We start from the raw sequence: 13,256 nt of genomic DNA on the forward strand, positions 1-13,256 counted from the left end.
AACCTGAAGGATTCTGTCTGGAAATGCTCTCAAATTATAACCACAATACAAAAGGAAGGAAAGATTGTTTTTCTCCCAATGCGAATGGAGTCCGCACTAAAAAATACTCCTGAGCCACCCAGCCCCTTCCTCTTGGGTAGGGCCACATCCTGCCCAGCTCTGAGGAACTCCCTGCAGTGTCTGAGGGGACAGCCTGGGGACAGCCCCACTGCCAGGCTGTGCTGGTGTGTTTTGGGGGTATTTCACAGCCTGAGCTGCTGGTGCTCACGGAGATCTTCCTGCCATAGGTGATGGTCACCAGGGTTTGTTGTGGCGAGGAAGAGGTGGGAGGAGCAGAAGAGAAGGCAAGGGGGTTGTCTTGCTTGGCTTTCATTTGCCATGTGGCCAGTATAGGGTGGACACCGGTGGCTGATTCTGTGTCCCACAGGCACCCAAGGAGCAGGATGAGCTCACAGGGATCTTCCTGTCTGCATGAGTGCACTGGTGAATTACTATCACCTCCTCCCAAGAGGCCAGTGGAGAGGAGGTGAAGAGAATAATGAGATTTGGTGCAGGCACCTGCTGATGCCAATGCTGGTGCCACACCAGGACTTCGGGTCAGGGCTCCCAAGGAAAGCTGAGAGAAGTGTAGGGCGAGCTTCGGGCACCTCCATCCCTGGTGTTGACCCAATTTCGTGTGTCCTCCAGGGTCAGGAAACACATCCCTGAGCAGCACCTGAAGCTTGGCTGTGGGTACCCCAGGGACATTGTGATGGCCTCGTGCACCCCATGCTGGACTGGCGCCCAGGGTTGGATGCCTTGTGACCAGGCATGTGCAGGGCAGGCAGAGGTGGCACAAGGTCACTGCATTTTGTAGCAGTCTTTGGGTCTTCTGCTCATCCTCTGGAATGCAGGGATGAGCTCCTGCTGCAGGGGTTATTCGCAGCCCCAAAGAGCCCCTTCTCCAACCAGACCTGGCTGCCTTCCACTGCCAGGGGAATAACAGTCAGGACACAAAACATGCTGGGAAAATCTACAGCGCTGGGGAGCTCTTGGCTCATTTTACCATTCACAGCACAAACCTTTCAGAAATCCACTTTCATAGAAAAAAAATATTTTTAATAGCACTGTTTGCAACCACTTAATCAAGGTAATTAGGAGCGAGTCACCCAGAAACAATGTGCAGCGATGCGTCACCACAGAGCTCAGCGCAGCTTTATCAGGACAGCCCAGGCCTGGCTGGGACACTTGATGGACTGGTCCAGCTCTGTGCACAGCCCCCAGGGTGCTGGGCATCAGCCCTGCCTGCCTGCACCAGCCTCAGCTCCCGAGCAGAGCAGAGGGATGGAGGGGCTGTGTCCATGTCTCACTGCCGGGACTGAACCTCCTTTTTCTGCCCTTCATCCACGAAATGGCCGCGCACGGTCGGACCCGCGTGCCAGCACCGCTGACCCTGGCTCTGCGGCTGCCCAGAGCTTGTTGCCAGTGCTGGCACGGGCAGCAGGCAGGGAAGGCAGCAGCACAGCATCTCAGCTCCTCCTCTCCTCCCTTCCCACCAAGCAGCTCGTTCCTCCCGGCTGCAGCTCTCCCCTCCTCTCGCAGCGTGTCGCGTCCTAACCCCGCGCCGGAGTCGATGACAGATTGCGGCGAGCGCGGTTATTTCTGTGTTTCCATCCAAAGGCGAGGCAGATGCTGAGTGTTTGCACTGCATTAGTGCTAATGGCAGCCCCATTAAACCTCACTGCAGATGGGTTGCTATGGAAGTCCAGGGGAAAATGAAGCAGGAGCAAAAGCCTGAGTGGCTGGGGGCTGCTGCCAGCAATCACTCACGATCCATCTCTACAGGGAAAGTTGCTTTTTCCTTGCTGTTTTCTGGTGTTTCCAGCTACCTGCCAGCAATACTGGCCTTTCTGGAGCTGAGTTCAGCCTCCCACCTCAGGAGGCTTTGCAAAGTGCCTCCCTGTTCCCCAAACAATCCCCTCATCCTGTCCTGCTTCATCCCTGCTCCTTTTGCTCGCCCACCCTCAGGCCCCCCATGTCTACCAGCCGTGCCAAGCCAGGGCTGTGTCCCCAGTTCTGGACATCGGACCATTTTCCTTGATCAAAAGTAGCCTTGGCGCCAAGGTCACCCATACTCTGAGCACTCCTCATGAGTTCCCTCCAGCATGTTGTACCTCAGGGCTGGGTGGCGGCTCAGAGTGGCATGGTGGGCAGGGATGGGGGCAGCGAGACAGGCTGTGGGGAGAGACCATGCCCCTCCCTGCCTGCACAGTGAGGGTCTCTCAGGGATGCACATTTGCCCACTGGAGAAGGCTGGCGGAGCTCTGGAAAGGTGAGAGCTGGGTCCTGTTGCCAGAGTGGGCTCCCACCAGGGGACACTGCAACCAGCTGGCACTGGTATGGTAAGAAATCACAGAAAATTCCCAATTTGCAGTGGCCTGGCAGTTTTCCCAGTGAGAATCTTCTGGCCTACAGACTTCTATCCAGAGGTCCACTGGGATAGTCTGGCTTCACTCCATGCAGAGCCATGAGGGTTTGTCCTTCAAGGCACATCAGGTCTGTCCCCCTGCTCTGGGTGTCCCCAGTCCTATCCCCCAGTTGTGCAAGTGGGGCTGAGCCCTCCCCATGCAGACCATTCCCAGCAGCAAATGGAGGTGCCGGGACTCCAGCCCACACTGCAGTGCTGTTTTCCAGGTTTCCATCCTCTGTTTGTTGCCCTGCTTGGGCAAGGGACCTTCAAAAGTACCTATAAAAATGAAAGGTCATGTTGAGTTTTTTGCTGCCATTCTTTGGATCCATCCTCACTGACAAGCTGCCATGTGGCCTGTCAGACATCCCAGCCATGTTCTCCCAGCTCTTCTCCATTTGCATGTCCTGCTTTCCTCCCGAATTTTCCAGTGCCTTCAGTTCTTTTTCAGACCTTCAGCCCCATCCCAGCAGTATCAGCGGGGTCTCAGGTGTCCCACACTCCCATGGTGTGTGGGAGTGGGGGCCATGCTGACCTGGGGGATGCTGTCACAGGTGCAGATCTGCACTGCCAGCCACGGAATGCATCCCAGGGCATCATCATCATCATCATCATCATCACCACGTGTCGGTCTGCTGGGGCTGCTGGAGCTATTTGTGCCTTTAAGGGCCACTCCAGCACTGCAAAGATCCATCCCTGCATTTATGTGCGCTTGGCAGGATTATATAAATTGCCTTTAAAAGTTGACTTCTTTATAAGCCATTTTCTGCTTCATAAAATGTTTATTACTGTTGTTTTTCTCCCAGTCCTCTTCCTCACTGCATTTTCCATCACTATACTGGGAAGCTCCCCTCTTCCTCTGCCTGCTGCCCCCCTGACTCCCACATCTCTCCACCTTTTGGTGTTGGAAAGGGCCCTTTGAAGGGTCAGAGCCCAGCAGGCCTCTTCTCCTTGGAAAAGAAAAATAGCCATACATTGAGCTGTGGATGTAGGAGCTGCTGGGGACAGGGTTTAGCCACCAGGTGGTTTTGGGGTGCAGTGACATTTGTGGAGGTGGCAGAGGGATCACAAGTGCTGGACGGCCCCACGCCGCTGCCTCCATCCGTAACCCCCGCCTGCAAGCACGTGAGAAATAACAAAGCCCAGATAATTTCAAGCTCCATTAGAAACGAAACTCCAGGGAAAAGGGGATTGCTGTTTGCCAAATGGGGATGGACAGGAGGAATAACAGAGACTGCGCTCCTGACTGCCCAGGAAAGGTGCGGGATAAAGCAGGGGGACATGGCGGCACAGCTGGGTGCCCAGCCACGGCCATACAGCCCTGGGTGCCACATCCCTCCGGCTGCAGGATCCTGCCCCATCCTGCTGCCCCCTCCTGCTTCCCCACCCATCCTGCTGCCCCATCTGGCACTGCTGGGTGTGTGTCTGCAGGGAAGCAGCGGCCGTGCTGTTCCGTGCCGTGCCATGTGTGGGCCCTGGCAGCCGTTCCCGTGGGCTGGGCACGGCCATGCAGGCAGGGCTTTGTGTTCAAAGCAGCATCAGAAGGGCGAACGCCAGCTCCTTATCCTCCTTTCATTTTTCTCCTCCTTTAATTACAGATCCTACTTATCGGCTGAGAACAGAAAGATTGTCACCGTAACCTTGCACTTGCCCTTGTAGAAGGTTTACCTAAAAAGTTAGAAAATAAAATCAAATACTCTAATTTGCAGTCGTCTTGCCATTTCAAACCCAGTTTTCATTACAGCACAGAAAGTGCATTGAAGCTGTGTTTATAACCCCCTTTTAGATAACAAATCACATTTTCTTTTGGCTGGCGAGTGTGTAGAATTGATATTTTTTTTTTCAGTTTAATGGGTTTGTGTGTTCAGGAATGATCTCCATCAACTGAGAGTCTTTATTGTGTTTGATATAATGTCAGCTTTCATTACGCTCGGAGAATTACTGTGCTATAGCACCAACCTTGCTGCTGTAGCGCCAGTCTGGCTGAAAAGCAGACCAAGAAAATCATTCACAAAACCCCTGTGTCGGTGCTGTTCCCTCTTAAAAACCAAGGATGGGGCTTGAGGGGGCTTTCCTGACCCCCCTGTCTGCAAGATGGCTGGGCCACCCATGGCATCTCCAATGACCGCAGTGGTTTGGTGTAGGGGTTGCTGGCTTTCCTCTCAGTACTGCTTTCCCATCCCATCCCATCCCATCCCATCCCATCCTGTCCCATCCCACCCTATCCCTGGAAGGGTGGGGGGTCTCCAACAGCCTCTGTGTGTGCTGGCATCCCTGTGGCACCCGGGTGCAGTGGAGGGGAGCAGCGGCCGTGCCGCATTTGAGGCAGCCTCCGAGGAGCAGGAGCAGACAGGAGATGCCATGTAAAGAAGAATAGCTGGCGAGGTGTGATCAGATAAAACATCTTCTCGGGGAGATGAAAAAACTGTTGACAGGTCACTTAAATATTTCCCCAGCTCTGTCAGAGAGGCAGAGGGAGGAAATTGCTTTTAAAAAAAAGATGCCAAGGCAGATTATGATGACTGTTTCCACCTGTCCTGGGTAATGCGCACGGCCCCTGATGGTGGATGGGATGCAGGGAATTCACAGAGCTGCAGGAGAAGTATGGTCCCCACCAGACCTCTCCTTGGTCTACCCAACAGCCTGTGGTGGCTGGGGCTAACCATGAATATTTCCCCCTTCTGGGGACTAGGAAAGGATTCATCATGGTGCATATAGACAAGAATAGCTCTGGTCGGTAGAAATAAAGGTTCAGCCCCTACCAGCCACAGCCAGGCCTGGCTGTGATTGCAGGAAGGAATTTCTCCCAAGAATTCATCTGGTCCCTTTGGAGCCTGTTCCTGGCTGTGGCCCTCACACCACCCCGTGGCAGGTGTAGCAGGAACACTTTCTATGCTCTGTTGTTCCCCAGCCAAGAGGCTGCTGTGCCTATGGCAGGGCTAGGACACCTCGGGCTGAGCGCTCACCCGGCTGAGAATTCCAGCCCCAGCTGCCAGCCAGGACCAATTGACCAGCACAAACCAGTCCCCAGGGACAGCCATCAGGCAGTCCCATCTGGCTCCTTGTGACCCAGGAGGGCTTGGCAGGGCGCTGCTGTGGTGGGGATGCACTGTGACCCTGCTCATCCCCTGCTCCCCCAGCCACAGCACAGGTGTGAGGCTCCAGGAGCTCCGTGACACGCTGCAGGATGTCTTCTGTAGGAAAGGTGCACCTATAAGCAGAAGCTGTTGCTATTTTTGTTGTGCTTAATGGTTCAGGGGCATGAAGAAGTACCTAAATACTCCTGTCCACTCTAAGTGCTGATGGCAGAGGAAAGGTGGGTACGTGACCAGAGCCCCCAGTGCTGTGTGGGCACACCAGCTCCTGTTTGCTCTCCCCACCCACTGAACTGCCCACGGGTCTGAGCAGGCACAGCTCAGGTCACCTGGCTTGTCCCCACACTGATAAACTGTGGGCTGGGATGCTGGTCCTGCCACCAGCTCCATCCAGCGGCTGGAAAACAGGCAGGTGCCAGCTCGGGATCCATCTTTTCTTCCCCACCACCCTCCGAGTTCCTCCTAACTGCCTGAAGGCAAACTGCTGCAGGATTTGGCTCTTCCAGAGCCAATTAAATCTTGAAAGAGATTTGCTGACCACAGGGGTCACCTGTGCAGCTCAGAGAAATGAAACCCACAGCCAGAGGCTGAGAGGGACTGAAATCAATGCACTGCAGCAGGATCTGCCTGCAAAACTGCCCCGGGGAGCTGCAGCATCCCCAGGGCACATGAGCAGCAGGGTGACCCTTACAAGATGACAGTGAGCAATCCTGGGGAGTACTACAGATCCTACAGGTCCTCGGGAGAAGGATTAGCCAGATTAGGTGATTTTACAGGAAAGCCCTATAGGGGAGAGCGAGCCATAGCCCTTCTGCAGCATCCCTGCCAGCTGTGTGCTCCAGCTGGATGGCTGGAGCAGGGAGCTGATGTGCCACCAATAGCTCCTTCGAGGCTTTTTTAGGGTGGTGGCAGCTGTGTGTGTGATATGGTTTGATTGCCACCTGGTTAGGTCGCTGACTTGGAGGTTTGGGCCAGGACCCCTCTGTCCTGACATCTCTAGGCTGCAGTGAGATAACAGAGTATTGACCTTTTCAGCATTATTTTTAGTTGCTGTAATTGTTTTAGGCAAAGAAAGATCTATTTGAATGCTTGTAGAGGGCTGTGTCAGGGGTTGGAGTGCCCCTCATCCCCCACCTGAGACACCTTTGTGCCCGTTTTTGTCCTGGGCTTTGTCTCAAACCTGTTCTGCTGGTGTGTGGCAAGGAAGCACCAGTGCCAGAGTGGGGTCCTCTCTTGTGCTGCTGGCAAGGCTCCAGCTTGCAGCTCTCCGGAAGCTCACAGCCTGGTTTTGGTAATCAGCTTTTTGCTTGGTGTTTCGGTGTGAAAACGCTGAAGGTGTGGAGCACAGGGCTCCTAGGGAGGGCTCAAGGGGGTCAGGCAGGAGCCAGGGTCCCTGGGGAGACTCTGGCATGCAGCATCCCCAGGGCCACCTCCCGGAGGTCCCACCTGAGTCAAGCCTTGGCCAGGGGTTGCCCAGTGACACTGAACCACAAGGGTTTGGTGCAGGTGCGGTGGTTCCTTGGTGGCTTTGCTGGAGAAGCCTGGGTGGTGGCTTCAGGGACAGTTGCAGATCAGTCTGGGATTGCACTGAGCTCCCAGAGTGTTGCACTGAGGGTTTAGGAGCTGAAATAACCCCGCACTTACCCACCAGTGACACAGCTGTGCAGGTGGCATTTGGCAATTTAGGTACAAGAAAATGGGCAGTAACACATCACAGAGCAGCAGCTCCTCCTTGTCTGCCTCCCCTGCAATGGGAACCAGTGTGTGCTTCCTGCAGGCTCGGGTACAAGAGACAGGGACAATATTTTGCCTTGAAATCCCTTGACATCTTCACACCCTTGTTTTCTTTATTGGTATTTATTCTGAAAGGCTCTAGAAATATCAGTGCTATTTACACAGACCTGCTGCTGAGCTTAACATGGACCAGAGGAGGAGGAGAGGATTATGTGAAGAAGGCAAATGTGGTTTAAAAAAAAAAATATTAGGGAGAAGAGACCCCTTGTTGCCTCTTGGGATACCCATGGCATCTTTTTAGAGCATCTCTGAGGGCTCTATCCCTCCTTCCCGGAATAGCCACTGGCTTCCAAGTGGCAAGGACACAGATGCCCTGCCAGCTCCCCCAGGCACCCTTGGAACCCCATGAAAACCCCCAGCACCAGCAGGGTTGTGGCAAGGATCGTAGCGCCTGGCGTCAGGGCACACTCAGGGCCAGGGCCACGCTGGTGCTGGCTGTCCCACACGTGCTGTCTCACACGTGGAAATCTCAGCCACAGCCTGCGTGTGGCTGAGATCTCACCCAGCTGCTCCTGGGGTTGTCAGGGCTTCAAAGAGTGCGTGGCAAGGGCTCTGTGACTCCTCCTTGCAGGAGGTCAGCTCCTGTGCCGTGCCGTGGGAGTGCTGGAGCGGGTGAAAGCAGGATCAGGGGAGCGGCTCTCGTGCCCGAGCATCATCACCTCGTGCCCTCTCCGCTGCGGGAGCGGGGCCTCTGCGGGTGGGAGGGGAATCGAGCTTTTCGGAGGAGCCAGTGGCAAATAAAATGAATAACAAAGCACCTTCTGGATGGCCGTTGTTAGTCACACTCACTCCTGATTAAAGATCATTAAACATGAAATTAGCTCGTTTGTGTTACGGGTCTCCCGGGGGTTCCTTTAATTAGGAAGTGCAGATGGCCGCGGACCCGGGGAGGCGGCAGTGCCGGCGAGGGGCAGGGGCGGGCGTGGGGCCGGCAGCGGCGCGGGGAGGGCAGCTGAAGAGAAATTGATTTTTTTTTTCCCTTTCTTGTTGTTGTAAACCCCTCAGCATTTCACAACAAATCACAGATAATTAATAAGTGCGTTCCCTTAATGACTGGGCTTTTTAATAACAGAAATTGGAAGATGCTGCGTCAATTTTTTTTTTTTTTCACTTTCCCTTCCCGGTGCTGTCTTATCGCAATCATTAAGAGTCGCAGAGGCCGCGGAAGAAGTGACGGTCCCTCTTCTCAGGAGGAATTGCCCTTTGCAATTACCATCCTGGGGAGACATCGGCTGCGCAGCCTGCCGGGATCCCCTGCTGTCGATGTCCCCAAGATCAGCTCCAGGGGCTTTCCCACCTCTTGGGAAGCTGGGAGAAGCCACTGCAAACCCCTCTGGGGAGCAGATTTGTGGCTAGAGGGTAATGCCGGTGAGGGGTTAGTGACTGCCAGCACTCAGTGGGGCCAGGGTGGCGGAATGGGTGCTGCCGGCTGCCTGGAGAGCTTCTCACACCTGCTGCTCCCTTTCTCCGGCACAAACCCGCGACCAGGCTGGCGTGGATGTCACGGTGCCACCGTGCCTGGCACAAGGCTGTGTCCAGGCCGGGTGCGGCACAGGCAGCAGCAGAGCAGGAGCAGGCAGGGGTGCAGTCAGTGCCATTGAGGTTTTGGCCGTGTTTCTGCTCGGGGTCCAGATCACTTTCCTCGTTAGGTAACAACAGCAATAATCACCCCAAGGCGCTGCCGTGCCGGGGAAGGCTGGTTGGCTGCTGATGCTGATTGACTGGCAGATGTGTCAGCACCAGGACGGCTGCCGGTGTGCCGGCATCACGCTCGGTCCCGGCACGCTGGGAAGAGTCTCCGAGTGCCCTTTAATTACCCTTTCTGATGGTACACGGAACGCTGTTGTGACAGCATCTCTGCTCTCCCAATTGCCTCTTCAGGAATTTTATCAGCTGTCTCGCGTCCTGACACTCTGGGAAGAGGAATCCAAGCAGACCTTTCTGCTTAAATAGGCTCTAAATACCCCAAATTAAGGACGTGCATTTCTCTGTGGAAGCAAGGACACTTTTCTCCATGTTCCTGCAGTGCAGGGAGAGGGCCTGGGCAGCTGCAGGGCTGCTGCCTGCCACGCTGCCTATACCTGGCTCTTCTGTGGCTCCTGATGTTTGCAACAGAACCAGAGCACCCTGGCTGTGGGGATGTGGCACAGCCTTGCAGCTGGTGACAGTGCAGAGGCCACAGTCACACTGATGTCACCATCACGGGGCTGTTGGCTGTGGTGGAGGCTGTGCATGGCCCCACAGTGCTGTGGCTCACAGCAGTCATGAGCAGAGGGAAGCATGGCAGGCGATGGCCAGTCCTCCGAGGGTGGATGTGGAGGATGTGAGGTCCTGAACATGTCCCAAGGACAGCATGGGCTGGGAAGGGTTCAGTCCCCAGCAATGTGGTGGCTGCCAACAGCATGAGGGGGTAAGTCAGGGGAGGGACTCTTCTCCCATCCCTGTCCTTGACTGGCACTAACAGCTCTCCCCTTTCTCTGCAGGAGGAAGACATCGAGTACTATGACTCCAAGGCTGACACTGAATATGTGAGTACTGTCTCTGTGGAATCTCTGGCACAGCCACCACCCTGGCCTAGTGCTGGGCCCCTTGCCAGTGTGTCCCAGCATTGTACCAGGGGTCATGGCACAGCATTTGTCACAGCTGGTGTAACCAGATTCTGCAGTGGGCAGCAAGTGCCCGGTGTGCAGCCATGTCCCCCCAGCTGAGCCATGGTGACATCTGTCCACGAGCACCGGGCCTGGCAGCCGGCAGGTGGGCAGGTCGCTCTGCTGCCTGCAAAAGTTTCTAAAATTAAAGCTGGCATCTGAAATTCAAATGAAGAGCAAACCTTTAATTAGAGACTGAATCTAATTCTCTGCCCTGCTCTGAGCACAGCCATCCTGTGATTTCTGGCAATCAGTGCTTTAACTACAGCCCCATCAGCTCCGCGCTCCCGGCGCTCCCAAGAGAGCTGGCATTTGCCAGCTCCTCCTCGTGGTGACGGTGATTTCACTCAGGTGCTGTGCCATGGGCACAGGGAGCTCCACCAGCAGTGCTTTCTGCCCTGCAGCACCCCGCTCTGCCCTGGGGTACCCCACTTTGCTGCCAGGTCACCCAGCTCCTACACTGTGCTGCGGGATCCCTACGAAATAGGGGCCTGTCAGGTCAGTGATGCTCTTGGCATGAGGCTGCTGAGCAGAGTCTTTGGAGCTGACCAGGAGCCCCAAGCACAGCAGGGTGCAGCCTTGGGGACAGCCCCAGCCAATGCTGGTGCACCAGAACTGGTCCTTGTCCCAAGGCAGACCTGGCAGCAGATGTGCCAGTGAGAGACGGTAACACAGCGGGACAGGACATGGTGTTGGCAGCAAACCACTTGCAAATCACATGGCCTCATCCGAAAATAACACTCAGGTGATCCCAAGAGCGTTTAGAAGGCCCTGTGCAGAAGGGAGGAGAGGATCTGGGCTTGATGGGGTCCCACCAGCTTGGGTGACATGCGCTGCACTGACCTTTGCTCTCCTCTCAACCCACCTGGGAGTTTATGCCCCAGAGCAGAGCAGGAGCAGGCTGGAGTGGAGGATGGATGCCTTCAAACCTGAGTTACTGACTAACTGCCAGTGCCATTGTCCCCAGGCAGTGACAAGGGAAGCAGCCACGGAGGGAGGGGGGAGGTGGGAAGGAGAGGTCGGGCAGATGCTGTGACCGGAGTGGAGGGCGTTTGCTCTCCTGAGCAGGTCTCCCTGCCCACAGTCCCACTCATTCAGATCTGAGGATGCAGAGGATGTCTCCTGTCCCTCCCCAGCCTGGGGGAGCTACCAAAGGAGGGAGGAGAGGATCATGCCGTGGCTGCTCTGGAGAGGATGGAGCTAATGGGCTTAAAATACATTAAAGCGGATTTTGGATAGAAGAGAAGGAAAAACTGGCTGGCGGTTGAGGCAGGAGGAGACAGCCTGGGGAGCAGGGCAACTCCCAGCCCAGGCCATGAGGAGCAGGACTAATGCATCCATCGGGCTGGGCTGGGCTTTTGCCGTCACTGCTGCAGGGCAGGGGACAGAAGCTGGATGTCCCCATGCCCGCTGTTCCCCTGAGTGGCACACCCCGCCACCCTGGTCACCTTCGGCAGGATGAGGGAATAGGAGGCATCTCAACCTCGGAGCTGTGCCCATGGAGCCCTTCCAGTACATGGGACACTGGGGAGAAGCTATGCATGGTGGTGGCATGGCACAGTGTCCCTGAGGGATGCAGGGCTCAGCTCCCTCATCCCTGGTCCCTCCCTGGAGGAGCTGACATGTTGTCAAGGAGGAACAGCCCTGCAAGTCCATCACCAGACACATCAGTTTAGTCCTGGGGAGATAACAAGCAAAATTGCAAAAGTGGGGGTGTCCTGTTGCTGAGGTATGTGGGTTTGTCAGCAAGGGCACTTCCCTACCTGTGCTGTTGCTTCCTTGCCAGTGAAATCCCAGCAAATTTAATTCCAACAAAAATAATGGGGAAAAAAAAGAAGATGCTGCTGAAGTAAAAAAGGAGGGAGATGATACCAGAAGGTCTGAATGGAACGTAATAGTGCTCTTTCCATCCTTTCTTTATTTAGCTTCAGTTTTTCTATTTAAATGGAGCAGGATGTAGCTGAGCCAGAGTTGGTGCTGATGGACAATGGCTGCTCCCCGTAACTGGGGCTTATTCACAAGCCTTACACCGGCTTTAACTGCAGTGAGAAGGAAATGAGCTTCCTAATCATTTTGCCTGCACCTCAGCTCCACTATCTCCCTAAACAGACTTTGGATTTCCAAGTGGTTTTTAACAAATGGGAACATGAGAAAAAATTTCCCAGGGGTCCTCAAGGCTCTCAGAATGTTTGCAGAAGCAAAGTTTTCACCTTTCCCCACTAGCAAGGGCCATGGGGTTTATGTGGGGAGAAGTGTTGAAATCAGCAGATGGTCTCAGTTGGGTGTCACAGGCAGAACAACACAGAAATAAAGGAATTTTCCATCTTTTGTGCTGTGTTCATGGCAGGGGATGATGCTCGTCAAAGCTGAGGCTGGGACGTACTGTACTCAGGTGGAAAACAGCACAGCTTTGTGAAGGTATCCTGGCCCCAAGGTCAGCCCTCCAGCGCCCACCCACCCTCCAGCACCCTCCAGAGCTCCTGGGGAGGGCTGAGAGCGAGGGGCTGATGGTGGGAGGCTCCATGCCAGCCTCAGCCCCCTCTGGTGCAGGGGATGCTGGGGCTGCCCACTCTCTGCTTGCCCCTCTCACTGCTCACCCTGCTCAGTAGATGCAGCAAGGAGAGGGAGGAGGGGGGAAAAAAGGCCCCTAAATGTCAGCAGCAGCAGATGAAGGGTGTTGGAAAATTTAATCTTCCAACTTTCTCAACTAATGTGACATTTGGATTTCCTCATGATAAGCTATCAGCCCCAGAAGTTTCTTTCTTTTGCCTTTTTTCTTTTTTTTTTTCTATTTTTTTTAACTTCTCTCCTCTGGCTGGTAATTTAAAAATAAATGGTCTAGAAAGATCTCTAAACAGTACCTTTGGCAAAGATTAAAAAAAAGTGAAGGGGGAGAGGGGAGCAGGCTGGAGGGAGAAGCTGATTGTTATTTATAACCTGGGCTGCTGTAAAAAAAACAGGAATGTGGCTGGAGAGCACATCACGTCCCTCCTTGGCATTAAATCACCGCATTTCAGGAAAAACTGATATATTTAAGGAGAAAGACCCTTCTGCACAGGCCTGGAGTTTCTCAGCCATGTGATGGGGGCTGGCATTTATATCCATTATTAGCAGAATCACAGCATGTTGATATGAATATTTCGCTGGCCTTTGCCGACTTAGCATGGATGGGTGCCCCTGGGAGATTGAGAAGGGATCTCAGTGCGGTGTGTTCCCGACCAGGCTGCGTGGGGCAGGCCAGGGGAGGCAGCGATGCTGCCGGGATGCTGTGGC

At 54.6% G+C, this 13,256-nt stretch overlaps 1 protein-coding gene across 2 annotated transcripts in view; it reads left to right on the forward strand.

Annotated features, from left to right (window-relative positions):
- Positions 1 to 13,256, forward strand: part of CACNA2D2 (calcium voltage-gated channel auxiliary subunit alpha2delta 2) — a 188,859-nt gene that overhangs the window by 148,831 nt on the left and 26,772 nt on the right. For both annotated transcript variants that reach the window (XM_008632290.2, XM_017732352.1), the window contains exon 4: positions 9,819 to 9,863. In XM_008632290.2, the coding sequence (XP_008630512.1) occupies positions 9,819 to 9,863 (45 nt within the window). The remainder of the gene's footprint in view (positions 1 to 9,818; positions 9,864 to 13,256) is intronic.

The sequence above is a fragment of the Corvus brachyrhynchos genome, unplaced genomic scaffold, assembly GCF_000691975.1.
Source record: "Corvus brachyrhynchos isolate BGI_N302 unplaced genomic scaffold, ASM69197v1 scaffold4, whole genome shotgun sequence".
Lineage (NCBI taxonomy): Eukaryota > Metazoa > Chordata > Aves > Passeriformes > Corvidae > Corvus > Corvus brachyrhynchos.